This window comes from Ictalurus furcatus, chromosome 27 (assembly GCF_023375685.1).
Source record: "Ictalurus furcatus strain D&B chromosome 27, Billie_1.0, whole genome shotgun sequence".
Taxonomy (NCBI): Eukaryota; Metazoa; Chordata; class Actinopteri; order Siluriformes; family Ictaluridae; genus Ictalurus; species Ictalurus furcatus.
In genome coordinates this window covers 16,779,652-16,804,919 of record NC_071281.1, presented here as the reverse complement: position 1 = coordinate 16,804,919, position 25,268 = coordinate 16,779,652, and the positions used below count along the sequence as shown (strand labels likewise).

At 44.1% G+C, this 25,268-nt stretch overlaps 1 protein-coding gene across 1 annotated transcript in view; it reads right to left on the bottom strand.

Annotated features, from left to right (window-relative positions):
• fam189a1 (family with sequence similarity 189 member A1) overlaps positions 1-17,970 on the bottom strand; it is a 121,482-nt gene extending 103,512 nt beyond the window's left edge. Inside the window, exon 1 of the mRNA XM_053617373.1 lies at positions 17,065-17,970. Coding sequence (XP_053473348.1) covers positions 17,065-17,295 — 231 coding nt within the window. The 5' untranslated portion in view covers positions 17,296-17,970. The remainder of the gene's footprint in view (positions 1-17,064) is intronic.
• Positions 17,971-25,268: the final 7,298 nt, after the last annotated feature.

The window sequence follows — 25,268 nt, the reverse complement described above, 5'->3', positions numbered from 1 at the left end:
GACAGAGAAAGAGTGAGAGGGAGAGAGAGACAGAGAGAGAGGGAGAGAGAGACACAGAGAGAGAGCGTGAGAGAGAGACACAGAGAGAGAGAGAGACACAGAGAGAGAGAGAGAGAGACAGAGAGAGAGTGAGAGGGAGACAGAGAGAGAGGGAGAGAGAGACACAGAGAGAGAGAGACAGAGAGAGAGAACGTGAGAGAGACACACACAGAGAGAGGGAGAGAGAGACAGAGAGAGAGTGAGAGGGAGAGAGAGAGTGAGAGAGAGAGAGAGAGAGAGAGAGAGAGAGAGAGAGAGCGTGAGTGAGAGAGAGACAGCTACATGGCGTGTCCCTCTGAAAGAAGTCTATCGTGCTTAAACCTCAGCTAGTCTTTTCATTCAGCTCACTTTGGCTTTTCCCCTCGAGCTAGTCGTTGTGGAGGGCCGCTGTTTAAACGCGTAAGCGCGGCCTTTTTGTTGTCTCTCAGGTGCACAAAGAAGAAAGTGAAATCGGGTTTCCATGCAGACAAACGCACTGGGCCGCGTTTATCGAGCTGCATACGGACCTACTTCTTCGTAAATTGTTCATACGGGCGTTTACGCAAGAAATTCGGTATTCGTGAAAATCCCATAACTGCAGAATCAATCACTTCAAAATCCCGACTGCACACCTGATTACTATTATTATTATTATTATTATTATTATTATTATTATTACGCACGCCCCTACTCTCCTTACACTGGAAATGTTTGTGGCCAAAAACTCTCGATTTTGCTGCGGATTTTTTCTAAAATTTGCAACGCAACTTTTTTGGATTTTTTATATATATTTTTTTTAATTGCCAAAAATTTCAACTGTTTTTTGACAAAATTCTTGACGTTTTAGCTGTACTCGTGTTCAACGCACGTGAATCGAAGAGGGCTCTGCCTCACGACGCGTCTCGGCCCGAATCTACGGAAAATCTGCGGGAGTTTTGAAGAATCGCAGGCTCCTCCGAATATTGCCGAGTTTGCTTGATTTTGTGTTAATTTCCGCGATCCTGGAGGGAGTGTAGAAAATAAACGAGAAGGTAGCGTTGTTGCCTCACAGCTCCAGGATCGCCGGTTCAATCCCCGGTTCGAGTTCAGGTTCTGTGTGGCTCCAGCTCCAACTGGAGGCTACACCCTGGAGATCGCTGAGGACGGTACCGCTTGAAGTGTCATGGAAATGGGTTTGGACCTCGATTCCACATGGACGTTCTCGCTGTGGTTGCTGGGACGACGGTTGCTGCGATGGCCTCGGGACTGCGATTACCACGTGCAGTTTTACACTCGGGTCTCCTTTAGTGAACAGTGGACTAGTTCAACAAACAGACTTCATATAAACACCATAATGAACTTTCCTTTACTTTCACACTATCCGTCGTTCCCCAGATGAGGACGGGTTCCCTTCGGAGTCCGGTTCCTCTCAAGGTTTCTTCCTCGTATCATCTCAGGGAGTTTTTCCTCACCACCGTCACCACCGGCTCGCTCAATAGTGATAAATTCACCCACTTAAAATCTCCATCCTGTGTTTACATGTTTCTGTAAAGCCGCTTTGAGACAACGCCCGTTGTTAAAAGCGCTACACAAATAAAATCGAATTGAAATGGAATTGAACTGAGTGGAGTTTTCTCCCGCCGGATAAATTCTCTGGTTTCCTTCCATGTCGGAAAAACCCGCAGGTAGGTGTAGTAGTGATTCTAAATCACTGCGAGGTGTGAATGAGTGTGTGAATGAGTGTGTGAATGTACGGTGTCCTGAGCCCCTGATCGGGATAAAGCAGTTTAACGAATGGAAAAAGATCGAATTTCGGAAAATCGTCGGAATTTGTTTTTCCCAGATTAACGTTTGCATTAACTCCAGTAGAGGAGACACGAGAGACATCAGACACCCGATGTCACGTTTACGGCCGGGCTGTCTCTCCTGCGTGAGCCTACTTAAGCTCGTGTTTATGCTCGAGCTGTTCTGCCCTGCTCGTTTTTATTAAACCAGATCTCTGATCTGGCTGCATTATCCACACAATATGAGCTACAACCAGGAGAGAAGATAATAAAGCTCCCAATCCTTACGCACATGAAGAGCGGAGGAATGCCTCGGAGATTTCGATACAGACAGCCTTCCGGACGTGACGCTGCTTTACTAGAATAAACTTCACCTTTATCTCGGGAAGCGTGGAATGTTCTGAGCTTCAGAGACCGAGAGGAGAGATCGTCTGAGTGAGGTGAAGGAAAAGGCCGTCGCGGAGTCGAGCTCTGGCTTTCACATTCTCACACACTGAAACAAACACACCGAGCTAATGGTGCGTTCTTCACCTCAGAGTTCACACACACAGACAGATCTACCATCGACACATATAGACAGACAGCTCTACAGACAGACAGATATACAGACAGACAGATTTACAAATAGATAGATAAGTCGACAGATCTACAGATTAATACACAGATATGAGGTCAGACAGACAGACAGTCAGATCCATAAACAGACGTATAGATCTACAGACAGACAGACAGAAAGATAGTACAGACAGACAGATTTACAGAAAAATAGCTAGATATTTAGACATGCAAACAGACAGAAAGATCTCTAATCAGACAGACAGCTCGGCAGGCAGACAGACAGATTGATCTGAAGACTGACAGACGGTCAGATAGCTATCTATATCTATGTGCAGAGACAGATCTATAGATTGATATATCTACAGACAGAGCTACAGACAGATAGATAGATAGATCATCAGACAGATCTATAAACAGATAGACAGATATACAGACAGACAGACCTACAGACAGACACAGTAGATCTACAGATATAGTAGATCTAGACAGATATATAGACAGTCAGACAGATATATATATAGACATATAGACAGACAGTCAGATATATAGACAGTCAGACAGATATATATAGACAGACAGACAGATATATAGACAGAGAGAGACAGATATAAAGATGGATGGACAGATATACAGACAGACAGACCTATAGACAGATACAGTAGATCTACAGATATATTAGATCTAGACAGATATATAGACAGTCAGACAAATATATAGACAGAGAGAGACAGACAGATATATAGACCGATATAAAGATGGATAGACAGATATACAGACAGACAGACCTATAGACAGATACAGGAGATCTACAGACAGATATATAGAAAGACAGACAGACAGTCAGGCAGATATATAGACAGAGAGAGACAGACAGACCCAACTGGAGAGAGATATACAGATGGACAGATAGACAGACAGACCTACAGACATATTACAGCAAATCTACAGACAGAGATATATAGACAGCCAGACAGCTATATAGACAGAGAGACAGACAGACACATCTGTAGATAGATATACAGATGGACAGATAGACAGGCAGAGACAGACAGACAGACAGATAGCTCTGATGCCAAAATATACATTTCCGACAAAATGTGTGCATTACTGTTATTCTCATTTGAGATCTGCAGGAAAGAACCGAGTGTTGGAAATCCCGGTGCCTTGAATTTTCGTCTGTGCCGAGGACCACAAAAAAAAAAAAAAAAGAGGAATTTTTCTTTTAAATAATAAAGAACCCCCCACGTGCGACTCGTCTTTCTCAGTCCCACTGTATAAAACTCATCTTCCTATGAAAACCCACACAGAAGACATTTCTGCATCAGATCTGTCCCAGAAGCCTCCGTTTGGACATCCATCATTTAATAAAAACATTACGATCCCAACAACCCAGAACGTGCGCTGACGTGAACGTCAGCTTAAGCTGAGAGATTCCGACTCCCCCGAGAAGATCCACTGCAGAGACAGGAGAAAAACGAGCGTGCTTGCAATGACGAACTGCACAGTGAAAGTGAATTACTACTGACCGCTGACACCTGAACAGCTTGCGGCATCACCGGGGGAGCTAGAAGCACGTGGGTGGGGGTGGGGGTGGGGGCGAGAAAAAAAACAAAAAAAAAACGAGGGCACTGCGTAAAAGATTAACGACCGAGGCACAAACGGACACACCTTTCATTAATTCAGAGAAAAATGATGTGAGGAAAGCAAATCTGGATAATGTAATTACTGAGTGTATTTCAGTTAATTGATCAATACTGTCAAAGATGGGTGGAATTCATTAACCGATTACAAGGAGGGAAGAAGAAATTGAAGTGAAAGTGAGGAAGGAGCTTCATCTATTACACGGTTCGATATCGACTGGACTTTCGCGCGATGCGGACGGTTGTATCTCATGAGATGTAGTCGATTATCATACACGATTGGTTCTGGACTAATGACTGATCGCTTGTGATACTCTGATGCCACGGAAGTAAAACCAGAAGCTACTATGCGCACGTTGTCCGGTAGTTAGGGCCGAGATAGCAGCTAGTCGCACCATCTGACCGTTTCGGAAGTCAGTCAAGGTGTAAAGTTCCAAATGAAGCACAAATTAAGCGGATTAAAACGACGCACAGACACTTAGCGGTGAGTGAACGGATCGTACATCAACACGTACGCCGCGTCTGCTATCCGTCCTAAATAGTAAACGAGATTAGAATGAAGTGTATCCTAAATCGTAGTATGTTGAAACGAGTATCCAAAAGGTACCCGGATGGTCTACTGCTCCCTGTAGATTTTCTGAGTTGTGGATCCTTACGTATGTAAAAGTACGTACGTTTAGTGCGTAGAATAAGTAGGCGAATTAGGACGCAGCGTTTTTCTCACAGACGTTACGTTTACACGGACAGCAGTAATCCGATTACTGACCTCATTCTGAATAAGACGGTATTCTGATTAAGGTGTTTACATGAGTCGCGTTTAGAATACTCCTTTCATGTACCCGTTTTAGGTGTTATAGAACACAGACGGATTAACGCCGCACGTCATTACGTCTCCGCGCCACGCCGTCCGACGTCCCCTCCAGAATTTCACGTATCGACGTACAGTTCTGGGTGTTTATATTTTGACGGAAGCTTCAAGCGCGGTTTATTATTTGTCGCGCTGTACGTGCAGATGGACGACTGCTTGAAGCCGTGGGCTGCGTCCCAAACCGCGTACTTACCTACTATATAGCAGCCGAAATACACGTATTTCACTTCCTACTATACAGTATATGAGTACGCGGTTTGGGACGCAGCCGTGCTCTCTTGTTCGCCGTCAAACGGTCGAGCGCTGCCGTGTGTGTACGTGTCCTGTCGCACGATGCGGTGAAAACTCCCACACGACGTTAATAGCGTGATTAAGGTGTGTACGTGTCCGTAACGCACGACGATAACGCGACTAAAACAGGAATACTCCACATGTCTTAATTCCATTTGTGTTTACTTCGAGTGTGACTTTAATCGCATTAAGGTCATCAATCGCTGTTTACATGCTAGTTTCTTAATCCGAGTATCGTCTTAATCGGGTTCATATCGGATTATCGCTGTCCGTGTAAACGTACCGAGAGCGACGTTGTAGCAGGTGGGGGCGTGGCTTAGCAACAGGAGGGATTTGTATGGGGATAAACTAATTAACGCGGCACACCTGACACCTATCTTCACAGTTATATTAACGAGCTGTTTGTGGTCCCCCCTCCCCTCTCTCTCTCTCCCTCTCTCCCTCTCCCTCGAGCAATCAGCAGGTTGCGTACTTACTCGTGAGCTAACTGAAAAGATGCAGAGGTTTCTCTTCTGTTTATATAAGTGTTTGAAGCATTTTTACACCAGGCTATGGCGCGAGCTTCAAACCAAAATATATAAGTGCAAGTTCAACCTGGATCGTCCGGGTTCTTGAATTAGCGTGCCCTTGAAAGCGCTGCAGATGTATTTCGAGTAGTTACTCTATGGGAATCCCAGGTCTTTTGGCTTACCCGCGGTTTTTACGTGTCTTTTTTTTAACCCCTGTGCTCGGCGGTACAATCCGAAATTTTTTAAAAAAGCACTGATTTTGAAAGCTCCATCATTTCTGAAGCAAAAACATGATGTAGGAAGATGCGGTGTACTGATTGATTCGAGTTTGGATAAAATGAATAATTCCGGTTAAAAGTGCTCGGCTTGCAGTGAAGTCAGATATTTTCACTGAATTCAGGTCCAGTTACTCGCAGACCTGTTATAAAAAAATAAATTAAAAAAAAATGCCCCGGTCCTCCACAGCTCTTCATCTTTAATCACAGTCTATATTAGGCATCTGTAAAAAGCAATTTAACCAACACAGGAAATGAGCAACTCCCATCACGGCCTCTAATTTGCCACTTAGTATGCACAGAGGTCTTAATTTGCTCAGATAATTTCCCCATCCCACTACGGGTGCTTTTCTGCTCACATTTCCACCTCTACGCTATAAATCACTAATCAAAGTTTAGACAGTCACGAAGCGATCCCTACACACGGCTGGTTACTCGGGGCATCTGCAGCACGGGAGGTTTATTTATCAATAAATAAAATATTTCTCTAAAAGGTCACGCGGATTGGTCAGAAGATGGCGATTCGTTTTCTCGGACAACCGCCCTGACGATTATATCAATAATTAGCACTCGTTCTAATACATGTTCGTTTCCATAGTCACGGGGACTTGTACGGCGGACGATTCGCATCTTTCCATCCATAAAACAGTGAAGCAGCCCGTGGTGTGAGATACGACGAGATATAACGAGGACAGAGTGGAGATGAACTACGCTTCCTTTAGGAGAGAAAGATGTATTGTTTGAAAGAACATCGGGAGTTGTCGTTCTGTAAGAGAGCGTCACATACTGACGCGTGTCCTAAGAGTTAAGCGGGTACAACGGGCGGGCGTGTGACGACAGGACGTGAAGTGCGTCTCTGACTTCTCAAATGTTTTTAAAAATATATATATACACACTAAAGTTTAGCATTTTTTAAAAAAGAACGAATTATCGGCTCGAGGTTTAGGGATCAGTACGAGTACTGAAAAAGGAAACGGCGTTACCGTGCCGACTATGGAAAGAAAATATAAGCATATAAGCAACAAGATCGAACGAGTCTTGTCTTTTTGGAGATGGAAATCCACGATCTAGACGTGCCGTTATTTTTTTGTTTGTTTGTTTTTGTTTGTTGAGAAGAAGAAGAACCTATAATCAATTAATCTCCACCTGTAGTGGTAGCTCTGTTCCTGCCAAATTCTTCACCTTGGCTGAATACGTGACGGTAATAAAATCATCGAGACCAATCTGCTCTGGAAGAACCGGCGAGCTCCCACCGTGCACGGCTAATCCGGCTTTTGAGACCGATATTATTATTATTAAGGGAGAAAACCCTTAAAAAAAAAAACGACGATCTCAACCTGTACAACCTGGTTCTGATAGCAAGCGAAATAATCTGTTTATTTTTGAAGCGTGAAATCTATTAGGAAGAAAATGCTGAAGCCTCCTGAAGCCTCCCTCGTGCCAGACCTTTCCTCTATGCAGGGTTTGCAAAAAAAAAAACAGCAACTATTTGAATGACAGGTGGATTATTTTTTAGCCAGAAGGCAGTGGGAGTAAGAGGCTGAGGCATCCATTAGAGCTGAGCGAAGAGGTGTGGAGAATCGGTCCTCCTGAGTCCAATAAGCTGATCCATCCAAATCAGACATGACTGTCCTTCATTCCAAATTTCCCTCTCTCTCTCTATCTCTCGCTCTCAGTCTGTGGTCCGGCTGATCCGTGTGCCTCCACATGAGGGTTGGCGTACGTCCCTTAACTGTCAAGCCAGCAGCCACTGTAGGGCCGCAGGAGTCTGAGTAAGCGCTCCATCCGCATTTCCACCCGAACGCGGTGCGGCTCGCCAGGCGACACACACAAGGGTCTGTGTGAAGCGCTCTGATACTGTATGTGCTGCTGGTTCGTGGGCGGAGACTGACTTGAAGTAAAAATTGTATGAGGGTGAGTATTTGCCGTGTCTGTGATGTTTCCATGGATACTGCGATTTTCGGTAAGTCGTGTTTATAGCTATGTACCTTTCTTGGATTTTGAAGTGCTTTAGTTGAAATAAATAAATAAATAAATAAATAAATCTCTTCAGATGGACATGGATATCGGCAGACACTTATCGGTATCGGAAAAGAAAAGAAAAGAAAGAAAAAAGGGGACGGGGGGGGGGGGGGTCATCTCGAACGCAGTCCCTGATTAAAACAGCTCCTCCAGGATTCCGCGATTGCAGAAACGAACACGAGGTCAAGGAAAACGCCGCGATATTCAGAGGAGCTTGCCATTTTTTTTTCAAATTACTGCAGATTTTCCGCAGATCTGGGCCACGTCGCACGACGTGCGTTCAGCCGAAAACCCTCTCCGAGTCACGTGCGTCGAACATGAGTACGGCTAAAAGGTCTCGTTTACCGACGGACGTCGCTGTGAAAGACGATTTTGTGCGACTGATCGCGATTTCGCCGATTCGAGTAGTTTTCCACAATTTTTTTTTTTAAAAAAGTAAAAAAAAACGCAAAAAAAAAAAAATCTCCACAAGATGCACCGCAAATTTTTTTTCTAAGGCCGCAGCAATCATAAAAAAAAAAAAAAAAATAGAGAGACTCTGCGGCATCCGGTATGGGCTGATAAAACTGACTAACTGTTATACTGCGCAGAATTTTTACATTAAAAAGAGAACGCGAAAGGCTTTGTACTCTCTCTCTCTCTCTCTCGGGAGGAGGCCTTGCTGTCAGTGGGAATCATGTGAGAGGAAAAGAGGGATGAATGAGTGAAACAGTGCGGCGTCTCACCGCTGAGCGTGGGCCTGCGGGGATGAACACACAAAAGGCATTAATCACCAGACCTCTCTTTGTGTGGTCCACACACACACATTAAGCACAAATCGTTGCGCTCTAGGAAATACTCTTTAACGCACACACACACACACACCCTCATGAACGCGAGCTTAAGGAATATACATTGACTATGAATAACACATGCCGTGTGATGTGTGTTTTTTTTTTTTACATTACAGCACAGTATCCTTTCAAACATATCGACACCCTATTAACGTATTTATTTTTTTAAATAATGGTACATCTCCTTGCCATAACAGGTTTCCACTCTGGCGATCGAGATCGCACTTGCGTTTGTGTCATCGCTGCGTTAAAACTCCACATAAGGTCAGTAAGAGACGCCAGTACGGACAAAGAAATCGCCATTTATCGCACGTGTATGCGCAGAGCTGTGCGCAAACGACGTTTATAAATCCCAAACCGTCTAGACGGCTCCGGTTGTGCATGACCACGCTCATCTGCATAAAGACACGCCCCCGAATCGCCATACACGGTCGACAACTTCCCTTTAAAAAGCCCAGTAATGTGCTCGTGGAGCTGCTTGTTGCGGACAACATGGAGCCCGTCTAAAGCTCTTAAAAAAAAAAAAAAAACACAACTTCAGCGATAAAGAAAAAAATTTGAATTTAAAAATTGAATTTAAAAAAATGTTTTAAATAGATTTCACGTCCATGCGTTTACCGTACGTTTGGAATAATCCCTCATTACAGTAGTTTTCCATTGCCGGTTTTGTAAATGTGATGCACTGCAATGCGAGTGATATAAACACGGAACGCATCTCTGTGCCATTATAAGCTCACACACAGTCACAAATTCTCTCTGAAATGTTCCCGTGACTAATAAAACATAGCTCAGGGATCAGCTAGAGCTGCACTGGGCAAACCGAGCCTCTCATCGCTCTCAGCAATCGATCGGTGTGTATTTTATTAGGCATGAGACGTACCGTGTATCGCGATATTTCTGTTTAACGTTCATTATGAGCTCTACCTCATAGGTAATGTGTACCTATCTTACACACTAGGCAGCAGCACCAGAGGTAGTCACATACACAGCATGAAGTTTGCAAGCGGGAAGTGCCTTGAAGCATGCTTACTGTAATGAAGTTAAGTTAACCAGAAGGGTCATTTAATGGGGTTATTTTCTCAGTCTCGGGTAGCTTTTGGGTAGTTTTGTGTCAGTGGCTGGGTTATTCTCACTGACAGGTCAATCAATGCACCCCTCCCCCACCCCGACGCCTCAGCCCAGCTCCTCGGGTCAAATCAACTCAGCTCGGACTGTCCGAGTTCGCCTCAGGTGGAGGTAACGGTTCTCACACGGAGACTGTCGATCTATTTACAGGTTCGTATCAACATATTTATCCATAAAACCATTACTGTACACTCGAAAAAGCACAAACGTGCGATAACGGTCCAGTTCACACGACATTAAATGCAGCGCTGTCTTCGTCATCTTTGGCGTACTTGTCTGTAACGCCCACTGGACCGTAAGTTGGTCACTCCGGTGGTTTTTTTTGGACGTTTTAAACGTCTCCTTTGATGAAAATCTGACGTTTTCGTCTTAAATATATGTCTCATTTGAGTCGTTTACTTCAACGTCTACATACAAACACCACTTTAGCAGCTCTACAATACATTTCTGAACACCGTGTAGGGATAAAAGAGACGCCACGTCGGCGTATTTGTTTATAATGTGGTATATAACGCATTCAGGAAATAAAACGAACCCAGCGTTTTTGTGAAAATGAAACGATCGTTTGGGTTGAAAACCAACCCGTTTGCTGGGTTACAATTAACAACCCAACTTGATGGATGAGTTTAGCCCAGAATGTGTTCTGTCCCATATTTACCCGGCCGCTGCGCTAAAAATAACCCAATTTGGGTTGTTTTTAACCCGGTGTTTTTTTGGGTTTTTTTTTTTTTAAGAGTGTACGCAGCAAATCCGTAGATATATGTTTTTCCATTAAAAGCTCCTCCTCATGTGAGTAGATGACAAAGAAATATAAAAATATCTCATTTATCCGATCACATTTATGTCCCAAAAGTTTTGCTGCAAATATTTTTTTTTAATACTATAATTTAAATAAACGTTACTATTAGAAAGATTGTTTTGTCTGAGGAAATGTAAGTTGCCTGTTATAATTAGTGAAGGGTGCCAATAATTCTGGGGTTGATTGTGTGTGTGTGTACTAAAACCAGCACAAACACACACTGAACACACACACACACACACACACACACACACTGAACACACACACACACACAATGAACACAGACACGCTGAACACACACTGAACACACATTGAAAACACACACACTTTGAACACACACACACACACACACACACACACACTGTACACACACCCACACATACACACACTGAACACACACACACACCCTGAACACACACACACACCCTGAACACACACACACACACACACTGTACACACACCCACACATACACACACACTGAACACACACACACACACCCTGAACACACACACACACACCCTGAACACACACACACACACACACACACACACAGGAATTTGCCAGTCTCTGAAAGGCTCTAGAGGGCAATAGGATGTTTCTGTTTAACAAAAAAATTTGTGTTTTTTCACACACAAACAATGTTTCCACCACCCAGAAACATACACACACACACACACACACACACACGCACACACACACGCACACACACACGCACACACACACGCACACACACACGCACACACACACACACCCCACCTCCAAACTCCCAGCTCCATTATAACTCCATTAATAATGAGTATCACACATTAGCACACGAACGGCGTCACACACTTATTTCACACACGGCTGTCACACACTCCTCTAGCGTCGTTCTCTCGGTCTTCACTCAGCACTGATGCTCTTCTCAATATGCTGCTAATTAGGTTTTGTAGAGGCGACTGGAGTATTTTTAACTTCAGTGAGGAAAAACGGTCCTATCTTAAGTGTGTAAGAATGTCCATGGATGCGTTTTATAATACATCTCACACACACACACACCTTCTCGACTCCCCTGGTGTTCTTGCCGAGCACAGAGACAGTGGGAGGGTCTGTACGTCTGACTGATGCCCCACACCGAGAGATGATGGATTTTAGTAAAGGAGAGAAATGGGGGAGGGGCGCTAGATTCCGAGGATAAAAATAGGGGTCTTCCAGCACGAGGCGTATTGTCTTTCCTCACCTCTCTCTTTCCTTTTCTTTATATCTTTATAACTGATGTCTTCCGTTCCCACTTTCTCACATTCAAGCTTTTCACCACATATTCCCTTCTTCTTCTTCTCATCATATTCCTTTTCCACCCCATACATTCCCTTCCTCCTTCCTTTTCCTTACGCTGACATTCCTTTTCCTACCTGCCTCTCTCTATATATCTAGATCTAATATATATATATATATTTCCTTTCCCTTTCTTTCCCCTTTTTTCCATTCTCCATATAACCATCCATCCATTTTCTGGAGCCTGGAGCCTATCCGAGGGGACTCGGGGCACAAGGCGGGGGACACCCTAGACAGGGTACCAAAACATCACAGGGCACAGTCGCGCACACATTCACACACTACAGACAATTTGGACACGCCAATCAGCCTACATGCATGTCCTTGGATGGACTGGGGGAGGAAACCGGAGTACCCGGAGGAAACCCTCGAAACACGGGGAGAACATGCAAACCCCACACACACAGGGACACGGCGGGAATCGAACCCCCGACCCTGGAGGTGCGAGGCAAACGTGCTAATCACTAAACTACTATGGCTTCACCGACCGCCCCCCCCCTCCATTTCCTTCCCCTTTCCTCTCCTTTTATCTCCTCCTTCAAATTTCCTTTCCGTTTCCTTCTCTTTCCTTTATCCCTTTTCTTATCCTAGCCCTTCCATTCTTTCTTTCGTCTATTGCATTTCCCTTACATTCCCTTTCCCTCTCTTGCCTTCACTTTCCATTCCCTTTCTCTTATCATTCTTATTCCCATCTCTTTTCTTCCTTTTCCGTTCCCTTATGTTTTCCTTTCCTTCTTATGTTACCTTTCCCATCTCCATTCCCTTCTGTTTCTTTCCCTTTCCTTTCCATTCTTTCACCCTTTCCCACTTCCCTTCCGTTTCATGTCCTTTCCTTCTCTTCTTTTTTATGTTTCTTTTCCCATTTCCATTTCCCTTCTACTTCCTTTCCTCTCCTGTTCCCAGTCCTTTCTGCTTCACTCCACGTTTCCCCCTTTCCCCTTCAGTTTTCATTCCTTCCTTTCTTTCTCCTTTCCTTTTCTTCACGTAAATATTTTTTCCTTTGCTTTCCTTTCCTATGTTACACCATGTTACGTTATATTCCCTACCGCCTGTCGTTCCGTTCGGGTGGTTAGTGACAGCCGAACAGCGTGTGTGTGTGTGTGTGTGTGTGTGTTTGTGTGTGTGTGTGATCTGTGTTCATCCGTTCGTGGTGTGTGTGTGTGTGCGGTGACCTCAAGGCTACTTATGCAAACCAGCCACTGCTGATGCCTTCTGCTGAATGTTGAATTCATGCGCCTTCTGCCGTGTGTGTGTGTGTGTGTGTGTGTGTGTGTGATAAAAGAAACCACACAAAACAGAAAATCCTGCCTCTTGGCTTCTACACAGAGAGAAAAGCACTGGTGTGTCACAAACCAGATTTTACATGACAATCTAGAACACATGTAACGTTAAAGCGCAGACGGAGTTCACAGCGCTATCAGGAGCGTAACAGCTCTGTGTTCATCAACCAGACACAAGACGTGCTGTTTCACCTCTGACCCCCGGGCTGCTTATCTCCGTCACCACACGCACACAACACTCCCATGTATATGCGTCCACACATCCCTCAATCTGTATGCTACTGAGGCGTCTTGTGGCGCTGGAGGGGGTCTCTGGCACAAAATCTTAGAAGTATTGCCTCATAAATATTTACTAATGGGCATTGGGAAATTTTAAGAGCACATTTCCTGCACTGCTGTTCTTTACGTCGGACGGTAAAGACAGACGGCTCTGGGGGATCTCTCTCGGACAGAGCGGTGTTGGCCCACGGCCCTTAACGGTCAACAGCTACACGCCTGGTTTATAGTCTGGATAGATTTACGCTGCCAGGTTTCTTTAACCGTTATATAGCGTAATGTCATGGAACGTCTGCTAGACGAACGACTTGTGTTATAACAGCTATACGAACCGTCGTTCTCTCCGTTTTCTCTCGAAGTGAAGAAGAAGAAGAAATTCGACTAGCGCTGACACTGGAGACTCCTTCCAGAAATGCCAAATAATCACAGCACCAGGTCAACTATTCTGCGTTTTTCTTTGTTAACCGACAGCATGTTTTTAAATCCTGTTGATTACTAGTCTTAGATTAGGTAGATGGTTCACCGTACGAGTCGCTGCGAATGAGCTGTGACGATGCGTCGCGACGTGAAATAACCGTATCAGGCGCGTCATGAGAATTCACATCATGGAAATCGGCGTTGTATGGATTATGTACGTGACGCGGCCGTACTGTCTGGACGCCGGAGGTCCCAATCTGTTTGACTCAAAGAGATCAAATATACACGGAGTATGCTGGTCACATGATCGCGTTCTTTCTTGGACAGCCTGCGCCATTACTGACAATCATCTGAACTTACGAAGCGACGGATAGCTCAGACTGACACGCGCTATAGGTTATAAGGTTACAAAACCGCATTAGAACTTAAAAGGAGCTTTCAAATGACACGGAATTCGCGAAGTCGAAGAACAGAAGTCGGGCGTTTTAGCCGACTTTGGAGCTCTACTTTAATGGCGTCTCAGGCACTGCTACAGAGATCATCATGTTTGATTATCGTTTCCGCCGGGTCAGACCCTTTGTTTATGTCTTTATTTCTTTTTAAGATATACTGCACCTGTAGTATGCTTTGTTTGCAATACCGAACTTGATTTCATTTAATACAAACGGAAATGGCTCATTGTTTTGAATGGTTTATATTTAAAAAAAGGGAGTCTTTTCAGTCATCATTTTTCTTCGTAAAAGTTTTGTTCAAAATATGATGTGAATCCAATTGAAGCGAGTCGTGACCGGAGTGTATTGTTACACCCCTAGCTGCTACTAGAACAATGATAACATATCAGAACGAGCACATTAATACAATCCTGTGGTCTGAACTATAGCTGGAACCACTTCTTCAGATTTGAGTACTGGCCACTGTGTTATAATTCTAATTAGAATTATATATAACAAACAAACAAACAAACAAACAAAACAAGACGAGCGCACAGTAATGCTGCAGATGGAAAGCAGAATGACGGCCCTGGTGTCACACAAGCAGTCGTCCAACTTACATCCAACTCATCAAAGAAAAACTAACGGAAAGTAAACATACAAATAAAATAAGCACGTTCAGCGCTGGTAAGGTGCAGTCATGATCTTGGCTGCTTATAAGATTACCCAGAACACCAAACTCCTAGAACGAAGGAACAAACAAAGATGTTCCCTGATGTATTCACAAGGCACGAGGGCTCCACTGGAACTAACTGGATTTGCTCTGCTCCACGTCCAGCACTTTTTTATGACCTTCTTTTGTCTTTCCAGAAACCCTCTGCATGTAGCAGATGATGTCTTTGGACACATGAAAAAGGAAGTACTAAACCGTCAGTAACGCCGCTGAGCGGTCAACGTCGTGACTGAAAAAAAAAACGCTCACCGTAAAAAGGTAGCGGTATATCAAAAACGGAGAACCGTCGAAGCATAGTGTCCCGACATCGTTTTGGCGAGTCCGGTAAATACCTAAACAACTTAATAACAAACAAGCTGTACATCAGGACGGCTTTCCGTCACGTTTTTATTACCTTACTGCAAACACTGGCAGATCACTTCATCACTTCAGCATGGCATTTCACAACGGGCATTTAATTTATGACAGGATTTCATAAAGCATGCAAGATCTCCTGCCAAACCACACACCGACAACAATGCCGTCTTAAAACCGAGCGCTGCTTGTCCGTATTAATAACGCTCTGTGGTGCAGTGCAGCGTTTACACATTATACACTACATACTACATTACCTCCGAAGATACTGACAACCCGTGACTTTACTCTTCTAGTGTCCATCTGAACAAAGCGATTAGATTTAGGACAGGCGTGCTTCTTCCATGCTTCAAACATGGCTAGGTTATATCTGGAGCATCTGAAGGAATTCTGATTTTTAAATTTTGTTCAGATCGGTTTGATCGCTTGTTTGTTTGTTTGTTTTTTTAATGTATACAGAGTACAGATGTCATACAGGTGTTCTTTGTATCCTGCGAGGTGTAACGATGGTTTATCTGATTATTCATAGAAAGCTTGATCTAGCACTAGATCGAACATACAGACTGGAACACTTTCGGACAATCATCCTGGAGTTAACTCATCGTACTGATTGTTCATAAAGGCACCAGGGTGGCATGATGAAAATAAAGAGGGGCCCCTTTGATTTTTTTCTGCTGCTGTACTTATAATCGGCTCGGGCGCTAATTATCTGAAGAACCTCCGAGGAAGAATGTAGAGGAGTTTTCTTTGGTGGAAAAGAACCAGAAGTGGGGTAAATATCCATCCATCCATCCATCCATCCATTTTCTGTACTGCTTATCGTACACAGTGTCGCAGCGAGCCTTGAGCCTATCCCAGGGGACTCGGGGCATGAGGTGAGGGACACTCTGGAAGGGGTGCCAACCCATTGCAGGTCACAATCGCGCACACACACCCATTCACACACTACGGACGATTTAGAGATGCCGATCAGCCTACGCCGCATGTCTTTGGACTGGTGGAGGAAACCTCTAAAGCTCGGGGAAAACATGCAAACTCCGTGGACACAGGGTTGAGTTGAAGTGGGACTCAAACCCCCAACCCCGGAGGTGCGAGGCAAACATGTGAACCACTAAGTGGGGCAAATATGCTTTATTATTATTATTATTATTATTACAAATTAATAAAAAGGTAAACTGATGTACACCATGTCTACGGTAAAGTCAGCTGGACACCAAACCGTGACAAACCACTGCACCACAGCATCCCTTTATTAAAGAAGAGTAATTTATCTAGGGAGAGTGGTTCAGTGATTCATCAGAAGGTTGAGAGTTCTAATCCCAACACCAACACCAACCCCCCCCCCCCCCCCCAGCTTCCACCAATGGGCACTTGAGCAAGACTTTTAACCTCCTTAACTTGCACAAATGTGTCCTGTCTCGTTGTAAGAACACATCAGACAAATGAGTACTGTATATGCAAGTCATAAAGCCTACTGTACTACATACCCGTGCGTTATATTGAAGAAAGAAAAGAAAATTCAGGTGGAAACCCAACTGGCACTGAGAGAAGACTTACCGAGAAGCCGGCCCAGAAAGGACAGGAATGCCTGACTCTGGGAGAGGTAGTAAGAGCCAAAGCGGCGAAGCTCACAGCCAAAATGAGACTCCCGAGCACCATCTGCGCCACACCGAGCGACAGCATGAGGCGAGTCCGCGTTCGGAGCTCCCTGAGCCGGGAAAGGCTGCGGGACAGCGCCGCCGGACTCAGAGAGCCGCCCCCTGCTCTCGGCATGGCGTTCACAGGCATGATCACGACGACAAAAGGGATCGGAGTTCAACTCGAAAACTTCAAACGCAGTACTTCCTAATTCAGAATTCAGTTCTCCAAGCACATGAAGCGCGGTGCGCAGCGTGATGGGAGTGCGCGCGGGGCATCCTGGAGCTCTCTCCGTCAGCACATTCAGGGGAGAAACGTGCTCCCTTAACGTTACACTGCTGTTTGTGCTGTCTCACCGCGCTGCTCTTCAGGTGCAAGACAAGACGAAGAAGTAGCTCCAAAGTAAATTCGGAAAGAACGTTATCCGAAGAGGGGGGGAGTAAAAAATTATTATAATTATTATTATAATTATACAAGGCGCACTTTGAGGACGCGCGCACTAGAGGTGATCCATCAAATCCATGTCAGAGCGTCACGGTTCCTAAAGCGACCAGTCGTCCTCCTTGAGTCATCACTGATAATAAGTGACAAATAAAGGTGATGGAAACAAAATGTAAATAATAATAATAATAATTTAAATGAAATTCAAGGCGCGCTTTTTTTGGTGTTAGTGAGCTGGATGGTGCGTCCGCGTCGGGCAGGTGATGCAGTGTGTGTTAAAAGGCTGCATATGGCGCGTTTCTCTCTCTCTCTCTCTCTCTCTCTCTCTCACACACACACACACACACACACCACAGCACTGGCTTTGACACCAAGGACGCGAACACCATCTACCGTCACCCTCATCGATAGAAGGAAAACTGAATGTGCGGTTCTCCTGATCTTCACATTCAGCACATTTAGAAGACGCTTCTGGGATGTAGAGGTCGTCCTGTGCCTCAAAGACATTCAATTGAGGACGGAAAGACCATGCTTTTTTATTTTATTTTTTGGTCAATATATATATTATATATATTGTGTGTGTGTGTGTGTGTGTGTGTGTGTGTGTGTGTGAGAAACATGAGCCGCACTCAGCAATGTTATAGTAAAACAACAGGATGTGTTATGGTCATTTTTTTTTTTTTTAAAGGTAAGGCATGTTCTGAATTAGGTCCGTTTGACACGCATTTGTATTACAAGACGTGTGAAAATAGCTTCTAAAATATCCCCACCTAGAGGCCAAGCATGAGAACTGCACAATTGCGCTAGTGCTGGACGTGACACGTTTCTCATACAATGCGCTGAAAAATGCATCCAAATGTGTTCCGATAGCAGTGAAGAGAAACACGTGAAACCAACCACACAGCTCAATATACAAAAATAAAACGGTACCGAAGTGTACTTTTCCCGATCAGTAAGAGTACCTGTTTTGGACATTGAGTGTACACTGAGCTTTAAACCGTACGTACAGGATTGCGTGGAGTTTTGTTTGTGATTGTTGCGGCCAAGGAGGCTAGATTGATCTGCGGCTTTTTTTTCTCTCTCTCAAAATCCTCGATGCAGAAAGCTACCGGAATTGGCGAAATCGCAGTGGCGCGAAACTGTTTTGCGTGAACTTTCGCAGTGTTGTTTGTGGGTAAATGAGACCTTTTAGCTGTAATCATGCTCGACGCACGTGAATCGATGGGGGCTTTGGTTAAAAGCGCGTTGTGATGATGTCACATGGTACGTTGTGATGACGTCACATGATGGTTCTTGTCCCAAATCTGCAGAACGTCTGCAGCGACCTTTTCCCTCCCCCGAGAGCGTAAACACTCGGTCTGGTCGTTCCTTTTGACGATGGCGTTTAGTCAACTCCAGAATTTTTGTCACCCTTTGAGAAAACGGGCAAAAATGCATTTATTTATTCGTCTTCAGTAAAGCTCTTGAGGATCACAGTGGATCTGAAGTCCATCCCGGGAACACCTACCAGGACAGAAATGTTTCCTCATAGAATAAAAGGCGATCAGCCAAGCTCTAAGTACGCCGGTGTTAGCACGGAGGGTAGAATGATGATCTCGAAGGGCTGAATTTAAGCAAGAAAAGCCCAAAGCAGATCCTAAATCTGTGCTCATATACCGAGAGGTGGATGGTGTTTGGTAGTGACGTAGCTTGCTCCAGAGACTTCCCCTCATTAGCATCAGGCTAGCAGGAAACTCTATGCTCTATCTCTGCATTCTGTCCTTCTTGTCCTGCTCCAGTTAAGAAAAGTAACCCAACAACACACCGAGCTGGAGGCGGATGAAGAGGAAATGGATGTGCTGAGAGATTTGTCACTGTGCTGTGCTTGGTCGCTGGGAGGGAGGTGATTTAACACACTTCAGACTCTCCTGCTGTCACTAAATGCTTCACTTTACCAGTGCTTCAGGGAGGAACACAGTCATATCACAAGAACCCAAAATTCATGTGAAATATAGGCAGAGAGAGAGAGACGGAGACAGACACAGACAGGGCTTCATCTCTTTTATGGAATGCATATGAAGTACGGACGGAGAGAAAGACACGCTACATTGATATGGAATATAGAAACAGCAGGAGATGGACGACGCCGAGACTCACTGTCTCTGCATTCAAAAAGGCTGCCCGAACCTTGTTTATATGTCTCTCTGCCATATACTCTTAAGGGTTCTTCTTTTGCTGGTTCTTCTACTGTTGTAGAACCCCTCAACGAGGACTTTTCCTATCAGAAAGGGTTCCGAGCAGTACACAGAGAACCAAGCGAAGAACACTGATTAGCAAGAATGCTGACTAGGAGTCTATCTGCCATGCACTTTTTAAAAACTCTGAAGGGTTCTCCGGTTGTCCTTCCATCAACTGAGTGTTTCAGTATTGGAACTGGTTCCAAGTAGAACATACAGGGTCCACCGAAGAACACTGATTAGGAAGAATGCTGATTAAGAGACTATCTGCCATATATCTAAAAAAAAAAAAAAATTAGAAGTCTTAAGGGTTCTTCGGTTGTCCCTCGATGTTCTTCTGTTGTAGAACCCATCAACGAAGTATTTTCCTATCAGAAAGGGTTCCGAGCAGAACATAGAGAACCAACGGAAGAACACTGATTAGGAAGAATGCTGATTGAGAGACTATCTGCCATATATTTTTTTTTAAATTAAATTAGAAGTCTTAAGGGTTCTTCGGTTGTCCCTCTATGTTCTTCTGTTGCAGAACCCATCAACTGAGTGTTTCAGTATTGGAAATGGTTCCAAGTAGAACATACAGGGACAACCGAAGAACACTGATTAGGAAGAATGCTGATTCTGCCATACACTGTAAAAAAAAATTAAATAAATAGAAGTCTTAAGGGTTCTTCTGTCACTGTCCCTAAATATGTCCTCTGTTGTAGAACCCATCAACGGAGTCTTTTCTTATCAGAAAGGGTTTCAATTAGAACCTTTTTTTTAAGGAAACCAACTCCTCTTGGGTATCCAATGACATCTTAAAGAAGAACCCTGTACCGAGTACCGGCACAGTTTATCTAAATATCAAACCCCTGAAAGGTTCTAGGTATGAAGAAGAAAATAAAATGACCAGTGATTTGGGTTCTTTAAGAGTTCATAACTTCCACAAAATAAAAAAGGGTTCTATTTGGAAGGAAAAACATTGTCGTGGGGAACCTTTAAGGTTTCCTCCAGAGGCACAACCCTAGAACCATAAAGAGTGCAAAGATTTTTAGGAGTGTCTGACCAGAGGAAGAGTGTGAATGATTTGTTTGTTTGTTTATTTATTTATTTAGTAGTGTTGTTGTTTCCAGCACAATGTAGATGTGGTGTCGCTCAACGTATTTAGCTCGACGTAAATCGCACGGTTTTAGCGCGACGCTGCTAGCGGTCTGGCGAATGTTCCGGTTGTCTGAGTCAGCGAGTGTCGGTTTTAATTTCAGTTCCCCGAGGTGTTATATTGCATTTGTGCACCGTGTGCCACAAATTATAAATGTCAAGATGTTAAACGCTTTCTCGCAGAACTTGCAGCGTCACATTTCTGTGTGCTGTATCTGCAGCTTTTATTTTTCAGACCGTTTAACTTAGACTGCCAATCATTGAGGAGTTTCACGCTAATACAAAGAACCTGCTGGTATGTTTTGCGTTCAGTGCCGACGTCAGAATCGAGGCTGACATCCGACTCTTTTTTGGAAAAGTCGAGCGTTTTCATTTCATAGGAAATCAAATCAAAAGTCTTTCAAGCTTGTGTGTTGTAACTGTAACATGACTTATAAAAAATAAATACACAGCGTTGTGCCAGTTTCCTGTAACTCCATTTTTGGCCTGGGTCGAATAGAGCAAAACAGACAGGCCGCTTATATAACGTTAAGTCATGAATACATCATGATTTGGACAATGATGATGCTCTAGGCAAAGCCTAGCAGATCATGATTGTTTGGAGCTGATGGATCTTACTGATCTTCTCCTGCTATTTACCGTCATAATCAATTGCATTAAAAGGGCTCAGAGTGAAGGACCGAGACAGTGATGAGGTGGATGGATTACAGCTTCTCTGCTCTTCTCGAAATGCAGAACTGCCAGAGTATCGCCACAATACGTCCTGTAATATAATATAACATAACGTCTTCCAAACTGCTCCAGAAGCCTCGAGCGCAGATCATCGTAGGCCTCAGATAAGGCCCCATAATTCATCTTTTAATTAATAGCGATGTGGAATTGAGCCTCTGAGGGCAGTAGGGCTCGATTCATCAGGCTTATCTCCAAACTGAGAGATGTCGCATGCATAATTCTGCAGTGTCTTTCTTTCTCTCGTTCTCTCAGACAGACGCTCCCACAGGTTCAGAGACACGAATGCCAGAGCTGTTGGCAGACGAGCACCCACTGCTGATCGAATGAGTCAGCACATACACACACACACCATCATTTATCACAAGAGCTAAGATTTAACGCCCACGCTTCGTAAAATTAAAGTACGGCTGAGTCCGTTCCCTGAACCGTTTCTCTGGCTGCTAGATCAGAGGCAGAGCAGTTTGGAGTCTAGATAGGCGAGAATTCTGTGAGCATAACTGCACTTGTTGGAAATAACTTGTTGAGGTCAAAATTACAGTCATGACGCGGCATATTTTTTCCAAAATTACTTCAAACATCGATTCTTGCATGAACTTGAAAATATTATAGAGATGCGTAAATGGCTAAACATCATGTGCCCATCGATGAACTAAGAACAAATACACAAAATACAAGAGAGACATAATATGCATTTCAAATCACAGTTATATAACAGGGACTAATCATATTCTGGGGACTTAAGTCTCTAATTCACCGACTTGCGAGATGACATCATACGACTACAACTCGTACATTGGGACTTAAAATTAGACTCGGACACTACAGCTTGGGACTCTGGTCTTGACTCGGACTGAACGGCTTTGGAACGTGGACTCAACTCTGACTTTTCTTTAAGACCCTGCACATACATTTACAACATTTGGTAGACTTTGTTTCTCCACAAAAATAAAGCTTCAGGCTAGTACAACTTGCACTCGACAGTTTAAGACTCTGGTCTCAACTCTGACTCCATGACTTGGGGGTCTGGACTGGACTCAGGCTTTTCTTTCAGGACTGCTTCTGACCTGAACTCGACACATTGGGAATCCGGTCTTGATCATGACTCTACAGCTAGAGACACTGGTCTAGAGTCAGACTCTAGGGTATGAGATGCTGGTCTAGACACAGACTCTAGGGTATGAGATGCTGGTCTAGACACAGACTCTAGGGTATGAGATGCTGGTCTAGAGTCAGACTCTAGGGTATGAGATGCTGGTCTAGAGTCAGACTCTAGGGTATGAGATGCTGGTCTAGACACAGACTCTAGGGTATGAGATGCTGGTCTAGACTCAGACTCTAGGGTATGAGATGCTGGTCTAGACTCAGACTCTAGGGTATGAGATGCTGGTCTAGACTCAGACTCTAGGGTATGAGATGCTGGTCTAGACTCAGACTCTAGGGTATGAGATGCTGGTCTAGACTCAGACTCTAGGGTATGAGATGCTGGTCTAGACTCAGACTCTAGGGTATGAGATGCTGGTCTAGACTCAGACTCAGTGGATTGGAACTTTGGACTTGACTCAACTCTGACTCTATGGCTTGAGACTCTGGTTTAGACTCAGACTCTAAAGCTTGGGACTCTCAAGTCAACTTTAATTGTACCACCTGTGATGCTGGACTTGATTCGGACTCTATGGCTTGTTACTGTGGACTCGAATCTAGATTGGACTCTGGTCTAGATTCAGAGTAGGTTTGGGACTCTCCCTGATCTATACAGCTTATGAAGCTGGACTTGATTCAGACTCTATGGCTCAGGACTCTCGTCTTAACCTGTCATATAAAGCTTGGGAGTTTGGACTCGACCAGTACTAAATGGTTTGAGAGTCTGGACTTCATACAACCTCTATGACTTGGAACTCTGGTCTCGACTTGAACTCTATGGCTTGGGGAGTCTGGAACCGATTTACACTCTGTGACACATGATGGTCATCTCAACCTGGACTATATAGCTTGACGCTCTGGACTCGACTCAGACTAAATGGTTTGGGACTCTGGACTTGACTTAGACTCTCCTGTACAGTTTGTAACTTTGGTCTCAACTCTCTGGCTCGGGACTCTCTTCTCAACCTGGAGATGAGAGGTTATGTACTCCAGCAGTGGCTCTACTCTGACACGGTGGCTTGGGTTTCTAGACTCAACTTGGACTCAGTGGAAAACGCATCTAATGTTAAAAGATTTGACACGGGTCTATTTAAAGAAACCAAAATCAGCTGGCAAACGTCATAAAAGAGCTAATGCACAGTATCCTGTCACTGCCCAGATGTAAACTCTTACGATGAGTTGATTAGCTGGTCTTTCTGTTTTCGGCCTGGCATTTGGAAATTTTGCTCTATTTTTTGACTCTTGCACTTGGACTTCTCATTTTGTCACAGCCCTGGGGTATGTCTGAGTCGAGCGTCCTGAGTGATGTCGTATGCTACAGGCTACGACATCATCTGGCTAGACGTGTGCTGAGGTCAGAAAGAGGTCACCGTTTTGGCCGTCAGACTAAATATTCTGCTCTCACTCTCACACACACACACACTTGGCTAATTACTTACTCGAGAACAACGTTCACCTGCACTTGGTCTACAGTGAACCTCTTGACTGGTGCAAAGCCTGAAGAAGCACAGTACTCGGTAAAAGCCAATTGAGGATTAAACCCCGGCTTAGAGAGGGATTATAGTAATGGAACAGAGGGTCTGTAATCACAGCTGGAGCACTGAGCTGAAAACACATAGCCTAGACTTAGAACACCAAATGTGCATGGTGTATGGAGTTTCTGGGATACGCCACAACATACAAACCAAATATTTAATCCTAATAATTAATAATGAAAGACACACTCAGAAAGACTGGGACACAGAAAACTCATTTTTCATTTCATCTTCAAACTCAGCACTAGTGTATAGCTAAACAGTATGTACTGTATATTCAGTTCTAATTTGTATAATATCAATTATAAACTATTTAAAAAATAGCTTTAAAATCACACACGACAGGTTAGGAGATCATCCTGTATCTAGAAGGGTCTGAAATGAGTCTGAATCTTATATTATTTTCTACGTAAACTGTGTGCGAAATTTTTATTAAGAAATAATTAACGGATAAAAACTGTAATCGTTGGGAAATTTCCGCGGTACGAGAGGAATAAAACGCTTCGGGATGCGCCGTTATATCAGAAACCTTCCCAGGAGTACTCCAAGTTCTACTAAATCATTTCTGCGTCTTTATTTTTACTTAAGACGTGTTTACTATCGGGTAGGCTAAATTCAGACACAAAGAGACGATTCGTTTATATTCCGGCTCCAAAGGGAGGCTGAAGGACTAAAGCTAAACGTTCATTCTTATTGTCTCCAAGTCTCCAGTGCCTCACTCATTCATTTGCAATGTGACTGGACTCGGTTCAGTCCCATTAAAGTCATCCATCTTGCCTATATCACTTAAAGCAGCTGTAATCGCTCAGCCGGAGCTAAGAAGCAAAGCTCGTCTGTCTGAATTAAGCTTCCTGTCTATTATTTCCCATGATGTTAGGCTTCTCCAGGAACCCGGCTAACACTGCTAGCGGGAAAGACGTTC